General features: G+C 42.9%; 1 protein-coding gene and 1 non-coding gene across 2 annotated transcripts; one reads left to right on the forward strand and one right to left on the reverse strand.

The window, feature by feature from the left end:
- The first annotated feature begins 248 nt into the window (after positions 1-248).
- On the forward strand, positions 249-18,251 carry calml4b (calmodulin-like 4b). Its single transcript, XM_014123975.2, has 5 exons — positions 249-858; positions 978-1,008; positions 13,738-13,878; positions 14,116-14,304; positions 17,737-18,251. The coding sequence occupies exons 1-5, from the start codon at positions 856-858 to the stop codon at positions 17,832-17,834; spliced, it is 462 nt and encodes a 153-aa protein (XP_013979450.1). The 5' UTR covers positions 249-855; the 3' UTR covers positions 17,835-18,251.
- A 362-nt stretch (positions 18,252-18,613) lies between these two features.
- On the reverse strand, positions 18,614-18,687 carry trnaa-ugc (transfer RNA alanine (anticodon UGC)). Its single transcript has one exon. It is a non-coding gene; the product is annotated as a tRNA-Ala (tRNA).
- Between the last annotated feature and the right edge of the window lie 1,293 nt (positions 18,688-19,980).

Genomic DNA, 19,980 nt, shown 5'->3' on the forward strand with positions numbered 1-19,980 from the left:
TACACTTGAAACACATAGTCAAACTGAAAACTGCAGACCTTACTTGTGACTCCCTATCGATCAATCCGACATAAAAATAAAATGAAACGCAGCCTAACGTGATCAGAAATCTCAACAAGCAAACAAATCGCAGCAAGGGAGGGAGAATTCTGGCAGGGGGAGCTTTTCGGCATAACATATCTCCCCTACACATACTGTATTTTCCCAGTTTTATTTTCCTACGACGATCAATTAAATCGAGTTAAGGAGGAAACTGACACATTTTCAGCCTGAATGCAGGATGTTTTATTTACGAGCCGGTCCACGGCGGACACCAGTGTATTTCCGGCTGTGCAAATAGAAGTCGGACGTAAAATGAAAAACGATGTAAAACGAATAGCCTAATACTGCCGTCTTGCTGCTGGTTGGGCTACTATTATTACTGATTTATAAACAACTATAGTCCATAAACTACTTATGAATCCTTTGTCTTTGTAACCAAACAATATAACGTTAAATGTTTAGAACTATATAAAAACGCGATGCCATTCTGCATCCATAGCTTCTTCCAGTTACGAATTTGAGAGTAACGTTAGTAGGTTAGGCTACATTTATCCAGCCCTACAGCAAACCAAGTGGTGGGTCTTTCGGCTAAAACAAATTAAGGATTGTGCCTTTATTGTGACAGACCGTTTCATGGTGATCGGAGATAAATAGCATAGTAGCCTATAGTTGGTGTGGGGTCTAGTTCACCATGTGCTCATGGCAACACTGTATCAATAATGCAAACTTCAAAATAAAGATTACTCACGCAGGTAAAACAAGCGGACCTGACACGTCGAGTGTGTCTAGGAGCACTGACTGAGCCTAACCACGATGGTAAGCAAGTTATTCCAGTGAAATCGTTGTTATGTACAATAGTTGGCTCATAGTTAGATGTAGCATCCACTATAAATAGTTGCATATAAAAGTGACGTGCTTCTCTTGTTTTGTTACAGGCAAAGTTCCTGACTCAAGACCAAATAAATGGTAAGACGCGTTAGGCTGTGTGCACATATTTCGCACGCTATGTTGAATTGGATAAATGTGATCGTTTTAGTCGAGTACGGCGCAAGGCAGGATTGTTTATCACATGTCAAAATAATCGTGGATATATATTTAATTTAATTCCTGGTATGCACAACCTGTTTATAATTGTTTTACTTTGCGTTACTGTCTGAGAATGTCCACTATCTTGATGATTGCGGTTTGGATAGTCTCTGATCTATACTCAAGAAATTGGCGAATAAAATGAAAACTACTATAAGTTTACAGAAGCCTACATTCCAGGACTACTTCTTATTGCTGGATGTTGATATGAACAGACTTTTATTCCACGTAATTTTCCGTGTGCCTGCCACAACACAATGCACCCCATTTGTGTCAACGTTCCTGTTGAGAAGACACACACAATGCATCACTTATATCACCAGTCTTTTGATAGTTTCTTTTCTTGTCAAATGTAGATCATAAAACTGTTCAACAATATTTGAATAGGATATTACAGACTGTGGAGGACTAGTTTATGTATACCAATATATAGCCTACTAATATACAATACTATGTCTGATTGGTGCTATCATGCATCATGTATGCATCTAGCCCAAGATGTACTCTTAAGGTTACCTTTAGGTTCAAGGACATGTTATTTTCAGAGGTAGACTGACTCTGGCAGCCAAAACAGCCAAATACTCCATCTAAACATGAATTGATTCTTGATTGCAATACGGTTCTAGAAACATCTCACATGAAAATAATTTCACAAATGCAAAATATACTCTTACTGTTTTAACCAGCGTCATCACAGTTGCAGCCAACAGTATTTTTCAGTGACAACACGTTTCTGGCGGCCTACTTCCGTTACACACAGGTGTTTCGAGCATGCTAGATAGCTAGTTAGCACAGGTGGTCCCTCTGTCTTCCGTAAACATGCGCTGTATACATGAATATATGGCTGTGTGGGAACACTAATCCTAACCTTATAAAGGTTTGTATCAATTTCAGCTTTTTTTTTTTTATTATGTTTTGCTGAAATGAAAGATAAGGTCCTTATGCTTCCAAAAACGTACCACAAACAATTCGTGTTAATGTTCAGACCCAGCGTTGGGGCTCTTAACAAAACTCCCCTGTACAGAAGACGCCTTCGTCCAATGACTCTTATGTATAATGTAATGGAACTGAGAGTCATGATCAAGGGCTAGTATACAGTGCACCATGCAACCCATATATATTTCTATGGCCCTTCTGTTTGCCTTTCAGTAGGCAGCCTGTGCTCTCCTCTGTGTGATTGAACCAGATCCTGACGGCTGTAATCCCTCAAAGATTAATGAGCGGTGACTGCAGACTGACCTGTATCTCCCATTGAAGAGTATAATGCTCTAGTTCAGTTTAAGCCAGCAGATCCAATTTGCTTGCTTACAACTGCGCTAAGGTTGGACAGGCTTCCTGTGTAGATTAAGACAAAATATGGCTCGGAATACGTACCTCAATCCAGGGATGAGAACTGCGTTGTACTCTGAATTGTCCCATTATCACCACTGTTATACAGAGAAGATTGGACAACTGTTATCTGCTAGCTAGTATGATAATTTTCTCAGTGTAACAGTTGGGATAATGGGAAAATTCGGAGTACAACACATTTCTCATCCCTGGATTGAGGTATGTTTTTCAAGCCTTGTCTCACGCTGGCTTCGTGGTGTCTTAATCTACACAGGAAGCTTGGGGATCTGTTGGCTAGTTCAGTCTGAGATGAACGGGCCTTATGCCCGTTCTTATGCCTGTAACTGCACACAAAACTAACATCAACAACATGCATGATAGTCAATTTCTCTTTAACCCTCAACCTTGAAAGACTACTTCCCTTCTAGTCTTTTAAGAAACATTTGTATGTTGAAAATGCCTAACCACTTGTATAATCTATTTGCATACACTTCAAACAGACATACATACCCCACCAGACATGCCACGATAGGTTTCATCACGGTACCCTAACCAAAAACAGATTTAATGTGTCTGTAAGGGGTGCGTAACTGGTGGCAGGGAAGTCAGACGCAGGAGAGCAGAACTTGCTAAATAGCCGGAGCAGTTTAATAGTGAACCCAATGGCATAAGAAAATACAAAATATGGGTACAATAACCCGACGCACACCAGTCAAACATATGTGCACATGCACTTACAATAAACAATACCACACAAAAACATGGGGGGAACAGAGGGTTAAATACACAACACATAATGAGGGAAATGAGAACCAGGTGTGTTGGAAAACAAGACAAAACAAATGGAAAATGAAAAATGGATCAGCGATGGCTAGAAGACCGGCGACGTCGACCGCCCAACACCGCCCGAACAAGGAGAAGCGCGCCGATACCGGTCTCGGGGAGGCACAGGGCGATCCGGATGGAGACGGTGGAACTCCCGCAGCATTGAAGGGTCCAACACGTCCTCCACCGGAACCCAGCATCTCTCCTCCGGACCATACCCCTCCCAGTCCACGAGGTACTGAAGGCCCTTCGCCTGACATCTCGAATCCAGTATGTAATGAACGGAGTACGCCGGGGCCCCCTCGATGTCCAGAGGGGTTGGAGGAACCTCCCGCACCTCAGACTCCTGGAGCGGGCAAGCCACCACCGGCCTGACGAGAGACACATGGAACGAGGGGTTAATGCGGTAACACATAATGAGGGAAATGAGAACCAGGTGTGTTGGAAAAATAAAACAAATGGAAAATGAAAAATGGATCAGCGATGGCTAGAAGACCGGTGACGTCAACCGCCGAACACTGCCCGAACAGGGAGAGGCATCGACTTCGGCAGAAGTTGTGACAGTGTCACACAGTTATGTATAGAGCCATGTCATCGTGGAATGCTCTGCCACCAGAGGATACTCAGGCCAAAAGCAACTTTAACTTAAAAAAAACAGATAAACATATTCTATCACAGCGCCTCTCCTCTTTCTAAATATTTAATTTAACTGTACTGTATATAAGAACATGAATCTGTACAGTGACCTCCAAAAGTGTTGGGACAGTGACACATTTTTTGTTGTTTTGGCTCTGTACCCCGGCATTTGAAATGTACAATGACTATGGGTTTGGACTGTCAAGTGCAATTTGAGGGTATTTTCATCCATATAGGTTGAACCGTTTCGAAATTACAGCACTTTTTGTACATAGTCCCTTCATTTTAGGGGACCAAAAGTATTGGGCCAAATTCACTTATTTTTGTATTAAAGTAGTAAATAGTTAAGTATTTGATCCCTTATTCATAGCATACAATAACTACATAAAGCTTGTGACTTTACACATTTGTTTGATGCATTTGCTGTTTGTTTTGGTTGCGTTTCAGATGATTTTGTGCACAATAGAAATTAATGGTAAATAATGTATTGTGTCATTTTGGAGTCATTTTTATTGTAAATAAGAATAGAATATGTTTCTAAAGAACTAAATAATAGTTCTTATAGCCTTTAGCTGTACCCTTATCCTACTCCTCCTCTGTTCCTCTGGTGATGTAGAGGTTATTCCAGGCCCTGCAGCGCCTAGCTCCACTCCCATTCTCCGGGCACTTTCATTTGTTGACTTCTGTATCCGTAAAAGCCTTGGTTTCATGCAAGTTAACATTAGAAGCCTCCTCTCTAAGTTTGTTTTATTCACTGCTTTAGCACACTCTGCCAAACCGTATGTCCTAGCCATGTCTGAATCCTGGCTTAGGAAGGCCACCAAAAATCCTGAAATTTCCATCCCTAACTATAACATTTTCCGACAAGATAGAACTGCCAAAGGGGGCGGAGTTGCAATCTACTGCAGAGTTCTGTCATACTATCCAGGTCTGTGCCCAAACAATTTGAGCTTGTACTTTAAAAAATCCACCTTTCCAGAAACAAGTCTCTCACCGTTGCCGCTTGCTATAGACCACCTTCAGCCCCCAGCTGTGCCCTGGACACCATATGTGAATAGATTGCCCCCCAACTATCTTCCAACTATCTTCAGAGCCGTCCTACAATCTAAGCTAGATGCCCTCAATCTCACACAAACTTTCAATGAACCTACCAGGTACAACCCCAAATCCATAAACACGGGCACCCTCATAGATATCCTGACCAACCTGCCCTCCAAATACACCTCTGCTGTCTTCAACCAGGATCTCAGCGATCACTGCCTCATTGCCTGCGTCCATAATGGATCTGCGGTCAAACGACCACCCCTCATCACTGTCAAACGCTCCCTAAAACACTTCAGCGAGCAGGCCTTTCTAATCGACCTGGCCCGGGTATCCTGGAAGGATATTGACCTCATTCCGTCAGTAGAGGATGCCTGGTTATTCTTTAAAAGTTCTTTCCTCACCATCTTAAATAAGCATGCCCCATTCAAAAAATGTAGAACCAGGAACAGATATAGCCCTTGGTTCACTCCAGACCTGACTGCCCTTGACCAGCACAAAAACATCCTGTGGCATTCTGCATTAGCATCGAATAGCCCCTTGGATATGCAACTTTTCATGGAAGTTAGGAACCAATGTACACAGGCAGTTAGGAAAGCAAAGGATAGCTTTTTCAAACAGAAATTTGCATGCTGTAGCACAAACTCCAAAAAGTTCTGGGACACTGTAAAGCCAATGGAGAATAAGAGCACCTCCTCCCAGCTGCCCACTGCACTGAGGCTAGGAAACACTGTCGCAACCGATAAATCCACGATAATTGAGAATTTCAATAAGCATTTTTCTACGGCTGGCCATGCTTTCCACCTGGCTAGCCCTACCCCTTTCAACAGCCCTGCACCCCCCACAGCAACTTGCCCAAGCCTCCCCCATTTCTCCTTCACCCAAATTCGGATAGCTGATGTTCTGAAAGAGCTGCAAAATCTGGACCCCTACAAATCAGCTGGGCTAGACAATCTGGACCCTCTCTTTCTAAAATTACCCGCCGCAATTGTTGCAACCCCTATTACTAACTTGTTCAACCTCTCTTTCTTATCGTCTGAGATCCCCAAAGATTGGAAAGCTGCCGCGGTCATCCCCCTCTTCAAAGGGGAAGACGCCCTAGACCCAAACTGTTACAGACCTATATCTATCCTACCCTGCCTTTCTAAAGTCTTCGAAAGCTAAGTTAACAAACAGATCACTGACCATTTCAAATATCACCATACCTTCTCCGCTATGCAATCTGGTTTCCAAGCTGGTCATGGGTGCACCTCAGCCACGCTCAAGGTCCTAAACGATATCATAAGCGCCATTGATAAAAGACAATACTGTGCAGCCTTATTTATCAACCTGGCCAAGGCTTTCAACTCTGTCAATCACCACATTCTTATCGACAGACTCAATAGCCTTGGTTTCTCAAATGACTGCCTTGCCTGGTTCACCAACTACTTCTCAGACAGAGTTCAGTGTGTCAAATCGGAGGGCCTGTTGTCCGGATCTCTGGCAGTCTCTATGGGGGCACACAGGGTTCAATTCTCAGCCCAACTCTTTTCTCTGTTATACATCAATGATGTCGCTCTTGCTGCTGGTGATTCTCTGATCCACCTCTACGCAGACGACACCATTCTGTATACTTCTGACCCTTCTTTGGACACTGTGTTAACTAACCTCCAGACGAGCTTCAATGCCATACAACTCTCATTCCGTGGCCTCCAACTGCTCTTAAATGAAAGTAAAACTAAATGCATGCTCTTCAACCGATCGCTGCCCGCACCTGCCCACCCGTCCAGCATCACTACTCTGGACGGTTCTGACTTAGAATATGTGGACAACTACAGATACCTAGGTGTCTGGTTAGACTGTAAACTCTCCTTCCAGACTGATATTAAGCATCTCCAATCCAAAATTAAATCTAGAATCGGCTTCCTATTTCGCAACAAAGCATCCTTCACTCATGCTGCCAAACATACCCTCATAAAACTGACTATCCTACCGATCCTTGACTTCGGCGATGTCATTTACAAAATAGCCTCCAATACCCTGCTCAGCAAATTGGATGCAGTCTATCACAGTGCCATCTGTTTTGTCACCAAAGCCCCATATACTACCCACCACTGCGACCTGTATGCTCTCGTTGGCTGGCCCTCGCTTCATATTCGTCGCCAAACCCACTGGCTCCAGGTCATCTATAAGTCTTTACTAGGTAAACCCCCACCTTATCTCAGCTCACTGGTCACCATAGCAGCACCCACCCGTAGCACGCGCTTCAGCAGGTATATTTCACTGGTCCCCCCCAAAGCCAATTCCTCTTTTGGCCGCCTTTCCTTCCAGTTATCTGCTGCCAATGACTGGAACGTATTGCAAAAATCACTGAAGCTGGAGACTCATATCTCCCTAACTAACTTTAAGCACCAACTGTCAGAGCAGCTCACAGATAACTGCACCTGTACACAGCCCATCTGTAAATATCCCATCCAACTACCTCATCCCCATATTGTTATTTTTTTCTTCTCCTTTGCACCCCAGTATCTCTACTTGCACATTCATCTTCTGCACATCTATCACTCCAGTGTTTAATTGCTACATTTTAATTACTTCGCCACTATGGCCTATTTATTGCCTTACCTCCCTAATCTTACCTCATTTGCACACACTGTATATAGACTTTTCTATTGCATCCATGTGTAACTCTGTGTTGTTGTGTCACAGTCGTCTTCGTCTTCAGAAGAAATAGAAAAGTCCTCCTCAGAAAAAGTAGACCAATACGCAGCCAAGGTCGTGTTCATCTTTGAGTTTAATTAATCGATCACTTGAACACTATACAAAAACAATAAACAACGACAGTGCAACAGTTTTGCAGGCTATACAAAAACGCAGTGCAAAAACAATCTCCCACAAAAGACAAACACAAACACACCCTCATATATGGGACTCTCAATCAAAGGCAAATAGACAACACCTGCCTTCAATTGAGAGTCCCAACCCCAATGAACCCAAACATAGAAACAGACACACTAGACTAAACATAGAATACATGAAAATCAAACAGTGCCCAAAAACCCTGGAATACCTAAATCAACTGCCCTACAACAAACACACCACCCCTAACCACATAAAACAAATACCCTCTGCCACGTCCTGACCAAACTACAATACCAATTAACCCTTATACTGGCCAGGACGTGACAGTACCCCCCCCAAAGGTGCTAACCCCGGAAGCACCTTAAGAAAAACAACAACCCCAAACAACCAAAAAAAAAATCCCCCTACTAAAGGGAGGGAAGGGAGGGTGGCTGCCGTCAACGACGGCACTGTGCTACACCCCCCCTCCCCCAACCCACCTATATCTGGAGGTGGCTCCGGTTCTGGCTGTTCCAGGCCGTCGGGCCACTCTGGCAGACCCGGAGGGCAGTCGGGCCGCTCTGGCAGACCCGGAGGGCAGTCGGGCCGCTCTGGCAGACCCGGAGGGCAGTCGGGCCGCTCTGGCAGACCCGGAGGGCAGTCGGGCCGCTCTGGCAGACCCGGAGGGCAGTCGGGCCGCTCTGGCAGACCCGGAGGGCAGTCGGGCCGCTCTGGCAGACCCGGAGGGCAGTCGGGCCGCTCTGGCAGACCCGGAGGGCAGTCGGGCCGCTCTGGCAGACCCGGAGGGCAGTCGGGCCGCTCTGGCAGTTCCGGGCAGTCGGGCCGCTCTGGCAGTTCCGGGTAGCCGGGCCGCTCTGGCAGTTCCGGGCAGTCGGGCAGCTCTGATGACTGTTGACTGGCGGGCAGCTCTGGTGACTGTTGACTGGCGGGCAGCTCTGGTGACTGTTGACTGGCGGGCAGCTCTGGTGACTGTTGACTGGCGGGCAGCTCTGGTGACTGTTGACTGGCGGGCAGCTCTGGTGACTGGCGGGCAGCTCTGGTGACTGGCGGGCAGCTCTGGTGACTGGCGGGCAGCTCTGGTGACTGTTGACTGGCGGGCAGCTCTGGCGCCTCTTGACTGACGGACCGACGCACTGTCAGCCTGGTGCGTGGTGCTGGTACTGGGGTTATCAGCCTGAGAACACGCACCTCCAGGCTAGTGCGGGGAGCGGGAACAGGACGAGTCTTACTGGGCTGACGCACCTCTGGGTCCGCACGAGAGGCAGGAACCGGAAAGACTGGGCCATGGAGGCGCGCAGATGGCCGTGATCGCACCGCCTGCACAGCCCGTCCTGGCTGGATGAGACTAGTAGCCCTGCACGAGTGGGGTGCTGGTGCAGGGCGGACTGGGCTGTGCGTGCGTATAGGCGAGATTTTGCGCTCCTCCGCGAAACACGGCGCTCTCCACCTCCTACGCTCCACCATGTACTCACGGGTAGCTGGCTTATGGTTCCTCCTAGACCTAGCCAAACTACCCGTGCGCCCCCCCCAAAAGAAATCTTGGGGGTGCCTCTCCGGCTTCCTCGCCATGGCTTCAAACCGCCGCCTCTCAGCCTTCGCCTCCTCGATCTCTTCCCGTGGGCGACGGTATTCCCCAGCCTGATGCCAAGGTCCAGCCCCATCCAAAATCTCCTCCCAAGTCCATCTTTCCCCATAGTCCATATCCTGAGCGTGCTGCTCCTCTCTCCGCTGCTTGGTCTTGGTTTTGTGGGAGATTCTGTCACAGTCGTCTTCGTCTTCAGAAGAAATAGAAAAGTCCTCATCAGAAAAAGTAGACCAATACTCAGCCGAGGTCGTGTTCATCTTTGAGTTTAATTAATCGATCACTTGAACACTATACAAAAACAATAAACAACGACAGTGCAACAGTTTTGCAGGCTATACAAAAACGCAGTGCAAAAACAATCTCCCACAAAAGACAAACACAAACACACCCTCATAAATGGGACTCTCAATCAAAGGCAAATAGACAACACCTGCCTTCAATTGAGAGTCCCAACCCCAATGAACCCAAACATAGAAACAGACACACTAGACTAAACATAGAATACATGAAAATCAAACAGTGCCCAAAAACCCCGGAATACCTAACCTCTATGGGCTAGGTGGGACGCTTGCGTCCCACCTACGTAACAGCCACTGGCAGCCTGTGGCGCGATTTTCAATTTCTCAAACATATGACTATTTTACAGCTATTTAAAGACAAGACTCTCGTTAATCTAACCACACTGTCCGATTTCAAAAAGGCTTTACAACGAAAGCAAAACATTAGATTATGTCAGCAGAGTACCAAGCCAGAAATAATCAGACACCCATTTTTCAAGCCAGCATATAATGTCACCAAAACCCAGAAGACAGCTAAATGCAGCACTCACCTTTGATGATCTTCATCAGACGACAACCCTAGGACATTATGTTATACAATACATGCATGTTTTGTTCAATCAAGTTCATATTTATATCAAAAACCAGCTTTTTACATTAGCATGTGACGTTCAGAACTAGCATACTAGTTCAGAACTAACTTCCGGGGAATTCGCTAACATTTTACTAAATTACTCACGATAAACGTTCACAAAAAGCATAACAATTATTTTAAGAATTATAGATACAGACCTCCTCTATGCACTCGATATGTCCGATTTTAAAATAGCTTTTTGGTGAAAGCACATTTTGCAATATTCTAAGTACATAGCGCAGGCATCACGGGCTCGCTATTTAGACACCCGGCAAGTTTAGCACTCACCATAATCATATTTACTATTATAAAAGTTTGATTACCTTTTGTTGTCTTCGTCAGAATGCACACCCAGGACTGCTACTTCAATAACAAATGTTGGTTTGGTCCAAAATAATCCATCGTTATATCCGAATAGCGGCGTTTTGTTCGTGCGTTCCAGACACTATCCGAAATAGTAAAGAAGTGTCGCGCGCATGGCGCAATTCGTGACAATAAAATTCTAAATATTCCATTACCGTACTTCGAAGCATGTCAACCGCTGTTTAAAATAAATTTTTACGCCATTTTTCTCGTAGAAAAGCGATAATATTCCGACAGGGAATCTCCTTTTCGGCAAACAGAGGAAAAAATCCCAAAGGCGGGGGCGGTCGGGTCACGCGCCTAAGCCCAGTGTCCCTTGATCGGCCACTTGAGAAAGGCGATAATGTGTTTCAGCCTAGGGCTGGAATGACGACATTCTGATTTTTCCCGGGCTCTGAGCGCCTATGGACGATGTGGGAAGTGTCACGTTAGAGCAGAGATCCTTAGTAAATGATAGAGATGGAAAAGAAGTTCAAGAAATGGTCAGACAGGCCACTTCCTGTAAAGGAATCTCTCAGGTTTTGACCTGCCATTTGAGTTCTGTTATACTCACAGACACCATTCAAACAGTTTTAGAAAATGTAGGGTGTTTTCTATCCATATGTAATAAGTATATGCATATTCTAGTTACTGGGTAGGAGTGGTAACCAGATTAAATCGGGTATGTTTTTTATCCAGCCGTGTCAATACTGCCCCCTAGCCCTAACAGGCTAAATCAACTGCCCTACAACAAACACACCACCCCTAACCACATAAAACAAATACCCTCTGACACGTCCTGACCAAACTACAATACCAATTAACCCTTTTACTGGCCAGGACGTGACATGTTGTATGTGTCGCACTGCTTTGCTTTATCTTGGCCAGGTCGCAGTTGTAAATGAGAACCTGTTCTCAACTAGCCTACCTGGTTAAATAATGGTAAAATAATAAAAAAAAATGTTAAAAATTTTTTAGGAAATATTCTACATTAATGTGGGTTTTATGCTACCATGATTACGAATAATACTGAATGGATCGTGAATAATGATAAATGAGAAAGTTACAGACAAATATCATACCCCCAAGACATGCTAACCTCTCACCATTACAATGACAGGGGAGGTTAGCATTTTTCTCACTCATCATTATTCACATTTCATATAGGATTATCCGTAATCATGGTAGCATCCACATTAGTGTTAAAGTATTTAGAAACATATTCCATTCTTATTTACAATAAAAGTGACTACAGAATAACACAATACATTATTTACCATTAATTTCTATTGGTCACAAAATCATCTGAAACACAACCAAAATTACACAATACATTATTTACCATTAATTTCTCAATATTAGAAAGATGTTCTTTATGTCTAACTTCTATTTTTTTATTTAAAATGTAATGTAATATCTTATGTTGTTCTTGTCTATAACTGTTCTGTACTTACAGTGCATTTGGAAAGTATTCAGATGCCTTAACTTTTTCCACATTTTGTTACAATATAGCGTTCCGTATTCTAAAATTAATTAAATTATTTGTTTTCCTCATTAATCTATACACAATACCCCATAATGACAAAGTGAAAAAAGGTTTGATATTTTTGCTAATTATTAAAAATAAAAAAACAGAAATACCTTATTTACATTAGTTTTCAGACCCTTTGCTATGAGAATTGAAATTGAGCTCAGGTGCATCCTGTTTCCATTGATCATCCTTGAGAGGTTTCTACAACTTGATTGGAGTCCACCTGTGGTATTTTCAATTGATTGGACATTATTTGGAAAGGCACACACCTGTCTATATAAGGCCCTACAGTTGACAGTGCATGTTAGAGCAAAAACCAAGCCAGGAATTATCTGTAGAGCTCCGAGACAGGATTGTGTTGTGGCACAGATCTGGGGAAGGGTACCAAAAAACATTCTGCAGCATTGAAGGTCCCCAAGAACACAGTGGCCTCTATCATTCTTAAATGGAAGAAGTTTGGAACCACCAACTCTTCCTAGAGCTGGCCGCCTGGCCAAACTGAGCAATCGGGGGAGAAGGGCCTTGGTCAGGGAGGTGATCAAGAACCTGAAGGTCACTCTGACAGAGCTCAAGAGTTCCTCTGTGGAGATGGGAGAACCTTCCAGAAGGACAACCATCTCTGCAGCACTCCACAAATCAGGCCTTTATGGTAGAGTGGCCAGAGAGAAGCCACTCCTCAGTATAGGGCACATGACAGCCCGCTTGGAGTTTGCCAAAAGTTAGCTAAAGGACTCTCAGTCCGCGAGAAACAATATTAAAATCAAATCAAATTTTATTTGTCACATACGCCGTATACAACAGGTGTAGACCTTACCGTGAAATGCTTACTTACAAGCCCTTAACCAACAGTTCAAGAAATAGAGTTAATAAAATATTTACTAAATAAACTAAAGTGAAACAAAATCGAATTAATCAAAAAGTAACACAAGAAATGTACATAACAATAACGAGGCTATATACAAGGGGTACCGGTACTGAGTCAATGTGTGCGGGTACAGGTTAGTCGAGGTCATTTGTAAAGTCACTATGCATAGATAATAAACAGCGTGTAGCAGCAGTGTAAAAACAAAGGGGGGATCAATGTAAATAGTCTTGGTGGCCATTTGATTAGTTGTTCAGCAGTCTTATGTTCGGCCCTCCTTTTCCTATAGTCCACGATCAGCTTCTTTGTCTTGCTCACATTGAGCGAGAGTTTGTTGTCCTGGCACCCCACTGCCAGGTCTGTGACCTCCTCCCTATAGGCTGTCTCATCGTTGTCGGTGATCAGGCCTACCACTGTTGTCGTCAGCAATGTGCAGTAGCTAATCGTGATCTTAATAAACTAAACAGAACCCACTGAATTAGAGGGATTAGAACGCTCTTGAAACATGTGACCATGGAAATTTGACAGGTAAACTCATGGGTACACAAAACATGTCTGACAGTCCATCTATTATTGACCTGTATGGGGATGTCTGTTCTATTCATTCTATTTCTATGGTTTGACCTCAGGGGAATAGTCATTAGAAGCCTACATAGACATACCTAGAAGAGCTGAGGAAATGTGACAACCTCTTCTTTCTCACAGAATTCAAGGAATGCTTTTCACTCTATGACAAGAAGCACAAGGGTAAAATTGAGGCCAAGGACCTGATTATAGTAATGCGCTGCCTGGGGGTCAGCCCCACTTTCATTGAGGTGGACAGACACCTGCAAATCTCCAAGATTGGTACGCATGTCTGTCTGTCTATGTGTCTGTCTGTCTATCTGTCTGTCTGTCTGTCTGTCTGTCTGTCTGTCTGTCTGTCTGTCTGCCCGCCCATCCGCCCACCTGTCTGTCTGCCCGCCTGTATGTCTGTCTTTCAATGTCTTGTCATTGCTAAACTCTCTCTTTCAATTAATCAATTTTCTAATCAACCAATCATTCGATCGATCATTCAATCAATCACTCCCTCCGTAACACTAGATAAGGGTGGAGAGCTGGACTTCTCCACCTTCCTGACCATGATGCACCAGCAGATCCAGCAGGAGGACCCCAGAGCAGAGATTCTGGAGGCCATGAGGATGACGGACAAACAGAAGAAGGGCTACATCCTGTCCTCGGAGCTCCGGGCCAAGCTCACCGGGCTGGGAGAGAAGCTCACTGATAAAGAAGGTAAGGGTCATAAAACACACATGCCACATGTATACGAGAGAGTGTAGAGTGTATGTATGTGCATTGTGTTTGTTAGTTCAAACCACGCACGTCCAGAATCACGGGTGTGCAGTATTGTACCAACTTAACCTGTTAGGGCTAGGGGGCAGTATTGACACAGCCGGATAAAAAACGTACCCGATTTAATCTGGTTACTACTCCTGCCCAGTAACTAGAATATGCATATAATTATTGGCTTTGGATAGAAAACACCCTAAAGTTTCTAAAACTGTTTGAATGGTGTCTGTGAGTATAATAGAACTCATATGGCAGGCCAAAACCTGAGAAGATTTCATGCAGGAAGTGGCCTGTCTGAGAAGTAGTGTTTCATCTTGGCTCTTTTTATTGAAGACTGAGGATCTGTGCAATAACGTGACACTTCTTACGGCTCCCATAGGCTCTCAGAGCCCGGGAAAAAGCTGAACGATATCGAGGCAGGCTCTGGCTGAAACACTTTATCGCTTTTGGCAAGTGGCCGCTCAGAGTACTATGGGCTTAGGCGCGTGCCCGAGTCGACCGAATGCTTTCTTTTCTTTTGTCTGTTTACCTAAACGCAGATTCCCGGTCGGAATATTATCGCTTTTTTATGAGAAAAATGGCATAAAAATTTATTTTAAACAGCGGTTGACATGCTTCGAAGTACGGTAATGGAATATTTAGAATTTTTTTGTCACGAATTGCGCCATGCTCGCCACCCTTATTTACCTTATTTACCCTTTCGGATAGTGTCTTGAACGCACGAACAAAACGCCGCTGTTTGGATATAACGATGGATTATTTTGGACCAAACCAACATTTGTTATTGAAGTAGAAGTCCTGGGAGTGCATTCTGACGAAGACAGCAAAGGTAATAACATTTTTCTTATAGTAAATCTGACTTTGATGAGTGCTAAACTTGCTGGGTGTCTAAATAGCTAGCCCTGTGATGCCGGGCTATCTACTGAGAATATTGCAAAATGTGCTTTCACCGAAAAGCTATTTTAAAATCGGACATAATCGAGTGCATAGAGGAGTTCTGTATCTATAATTCTTAAAATAATTGTTATGCTTTTTTGTGAACGTTTATCGTGAGTAATTTAGTAAATTCACCGGCAGTGTTCGGTGGGAATCCTAGTCACATGCTAGTCACATGCTAATGTAAAAAGCTGGTTTTTGATATAAATATGAACTTGATTGAACAAAACATGCATGTATTGTATAACATAATGTCCTAGGGTTGTCATCTGATGAAGATCATCAAAGGTTAGTGCTACATTTAGCTGTGGTTTGGGTTTATGTGACATTATATGCTGGCTTGAAAAATGGGTGTCTGATTATTTCTGGCTGGGTAGTCTGCTGACATAATGTAATGTTTTGCTTTCGTTGTAAAGCCTTTTTGAAATCGGACAGTGTGGTTAGATTAACGAGAGTCTTATCTTTAAAATGGTGTAAAATAGTCATATTTTGGAAAAATTGAAGGTTTTGCATTTCTAAGGTATTTGAATAACGCGCCACGGGATTACACTGGCTGTTGAGTAGGTGGGACGATTTGGTGCCACCTACCCTAGAGAGGTTAAACAAATCAAAATATATTTTATTTTTGAGATTCTTCAAAGTAGCCAGCCTTTGCCTTGATGACAGCTTTGCACACTCTTGGCATTCTCTCAAGCGTCCCACCTAGCCCATAGAGGTCAACAACATTTCTATGGTAGTAAATGTAATTGAATTACTTTGTTACTTTATTACACCGATACTGTATATTCTGTTTGAACACTTGAAAAACACTTGACATACAGTACCAGTCAAAAGTGTGGACACACCTACTCATTCCAGGGTTTTTCTTTATTTTTACTATTTTCTACATTGTAGAATAATAGTGGAGACATCAAACTATGAAATAACACATATGGAGTAACATATCAAAATATATTTGAGATTCTTCAAAGTAGCCACCCTTTGCCTTGATGACAGCTTTGCACACTTGGCATTCTCTCAACCAGCTTCATGAGGTAGTCACCTGGAATGCATTTCAATTAACAGGTGTGCCTTGTTTAAAGTTAATTTGTGGAATATATTTCCTTCTTAATGCATTTGAGCCAATTAGTTGTGTTGTGACGAGGAAGGGGTGGTATACAAAAGATAGCCCTATTTGGTAAAAGACCAAGTCCATATTATGGCAAGAACAGCTCAAAGAGAAACGACAGTCCATCACTACTTTAAGACATGAAGGTCAGTCGATCTGGAAAATTAAGAACTTTTAAACTTTCTTCAAGTGCAGTCGCAAAAACCATCAAGCGCTGTGATGAAACTGGCTCTCATGAGGACCGCCACAGGAAAGGAAGACCCAGAATTACCTCTGCTGCAGAGGATAAGTTCATTAGAGTTACCAGCCTCAGAAATTGCAGCCCAAATAAATGCTTCACGTTGTTCAAGTAACAGACACCTCTCAGGCCTTCATGGTCGAATTGCTGCAAAGAAACCACTACTATAGGACTCTAATAAGAAGAAGAGACTTGCTTGGGCCAAGAACGGTGGAAATCTGTCCTTTGGTCGGATGAGTCCAAATTTCTGATTTTTGGTTCCAACCGCAGAGTAAGTGAATGGAGGATGTCCGCATGTGTGGTTCCCACCGTAAAACATGGAGGAGGAGATGTGATGGTGATTTTCTGGTTACACTGTCTGTGATTTATTTAGAATTCAAGGCACACTTAACCAGCATGACTACCACAGCATTCTGCTGAGATACGCCATCCCATCTGGTTTGCGCTTAGTGGGACTATCATTTGTTTTTCAACAGGACAATGACTGAACACACCTCCAGGCTGTGTAAGGGCTATTTGACCAAGAAGGAGAGTGATGGAGTGCTGTATAAGATGGCCTGGCCTCCACAATCCCCCGACCTCAACCCAATTGAGATGGTTTGGGATGAGTTGGACTGCAGTGTGAAGGAAAAGTAGCCAACAAGTGCTCAGCATATGTGGGAACTCCTTCAAGACTGTTGGAAAAGCATTCCAGGTGAAACTGGTTGAGTGAATACCAAGAGTGTGCAAAGCTGTCATCAAGTCAAAGGGTGGCTACTTTGAAGAATCTAAAATCTAAAATATATTTTGATTTGTTTAACACTTTTTTGGTTACTACATGATTCCTTATGTGTTATTTAATAGTTGATGTCTTGACTATTATTCTGCAATGTAGAAAATAGTAAAAATAAAGAAAAACCCTTGAATGAGTTGGTGTGTCCAAACTTTTGACTGGTACTTTATGTGTGGCAGAGATTGTATGACCGATGATTGTATGATTTTATGACCAGTAGTCATAAAACGTCTTAAAACATTCAAAGACCAGTGATGAAATTACTAGATTTGATGAGTTATAATTAAGTTGTGTGGGCGTCATCTTCTCACTTCCCTGCAGTTGACGAGCTGCTGAAAGAGACTGGCGTTGGACCAGACGGATGTGTCCACTACGAGGAGTTTGCCAAAATAATGACCCTTCCTTCTACATACTGCTGAGCAGCCATCAGGCCAGACACGATCATCCTGTACCACTAAAGTGCACTGATTCAAAGCATCTGCATGCGGGCTGCCCACTAACAACATGTTGAGATGAGATGTTATTTTTTTCTTTATTAGCTTTCTGAGGTATGTGTTTCTATTGTTATTACGTTTTCCTTATGTTTCCATTATATCTCCCTTATATAGATTTGTATGTTGAAGGAAGCAATGGTGTGCCTGGTTGAAACATCTGCACTTTAAATAGACAGCTAATACTAACTGGCATTGTTATAGCTTATCACTTTTACCAAGTAATCACTAAAAAGCCTACTGACATTTTCACAAAGTAATGACATTGTTCTTATTGATACAAGAGTAACTTGATTTCTTGATAATAAATGGACCAATAATTTTGGGTCCAAACTTGCTGTAAAATTGTTTTTATGTAAATGTGAATAAGCTTTGTAGGTTTGGATCAAACAATCTCTCATGGAGAAAATTTGTAAACCTGAGGTATTTTACGTGGTGTGGTTCAAAGTGGTGTGGCAAAATGAACACGTCTTTTCTGTGGCCTGGAGTTTTTCCTGATCTCATGTCCTGGTCAGGTAAAACTCTGGGTCCTATTCGTAGGCTATGACAAAATAGCATTATTATAGATAGCTTCCCCTATGCATATTCTTGGTACAAAAGGAAACACTTTGAAGTTTGTGTACATTTTAGTCATTTAGCAGACGCTCTCATCCAGAGCAACGTACAGTAGTAAATGCATACATTTCATACATTTTTCCCCCCGTACTTGTCCCCAGTGGGAATTGAACCCACAACCCTGGCGTTGCAAACACCATGCTCTACCAACTGAGCCACACGGGACCAAATGTGAAAGGAATGTAGGAGAATATAACACAATACATCTGGTAAAAGATAATACAAAGAAAAAAACCAACCGTTCTTTTGTATTTTTTTTAACCATCATCTTTGAAATGCAAGAGAAAGGCCATGATGCATTTTTCCAGCCCAGCTGCAATTTAGATTTTGGCCACTAGATGGCAGCAGTATATGTGCAACCTTTAGACTGATCCAATGAACCATTGCATTTCTGTTCAACATTTTGTGTCAAGACTGCCCAAATATGCCTAATTTGTTTATTCATAACTTTTCATGTTCAAAATTGTGCACTCTCCTCAAACAATAGCATGGTATTATTTCACTGTAATAGCTACTGTAAATTACATTTTTTACATTTTAGTCATTTAGCAGACGCTCTTATCCAGAGCAACTTACAGTAGTGAGTGCATACATTTCATACCATTTCATGCATTTTGTTTGTACTGGCCCCCTGTGGGAATCGAACCCACAACCCTGGCGTTGCACACACCATGCTGGCGTTGCAAACACCATGCACTACCAACTGAGCCACAGGGAAATTGGACAGTGCAGTTAGATTAACCTCTATGGGACCCCTTCCCGTTCTCATCCCGTTAACGGGATTGATTTTGACAACAGCCAGTGGAAAATCAGAGCGCCAAATTTAAAACAGCTAAAATCTCATAATTCCATTTTCTCAAACAATCAACTATTTTACACCATTTTAAAGATACACTTCTCGTTAATCTAACCACATTGTCCGATTTCAAAAAGGCTTTACTGCGAAAGCATAAAATTAGATTATGTTAGGACATAAACTTCACAAGAAACACCACACAGCCATTTTCCAAGCAACTAGATGCATCACAAAAACCCAAAACACAGCTAAATGAAGCACTAACCTTTGACGATCTTCATCAGATGACACTCCTAGGACATTATGTTACACAATACATGTATGTTTTGCTCGATAATGTTCATATTTATATCCAAAAACAGCATTTTACATTGGCGCGTAATGTTGAGAAATGTTTTCCCTCCAAACCTGTCGGTAAATCAGCACAATGAGCACACAGTACGTAAATTCTCATCGTAAACATTGATCAATATAGAAGTGTTATGCACAGAATTATAGATACACTTCTCCTAAATGTAATCGCTTTGTCCGATTTCAAAAAAGGTTCACGGCGAAAGCACAATTTGCAATAATCTGAGTACAGCCCAGATGACACTAACAACTAGCAAACAGAAACCCGCCATCTTGGAGTCAATAAAACTAAGAAATTACATTATAAATATT

The sequence above is a fragment of the Salmo salar genome, chromosome ssa10, assembly GCF_905237065.1.
Source record: "Salmo salar chromosome ssa10, Ssal_v3.1, whole genome shotgun sequence".
NCBI lineage: Eukaryota > Metazoa > Chordata > Actinopteri > Salmoniformes > Salmonidae > Salmo > Salmo salar.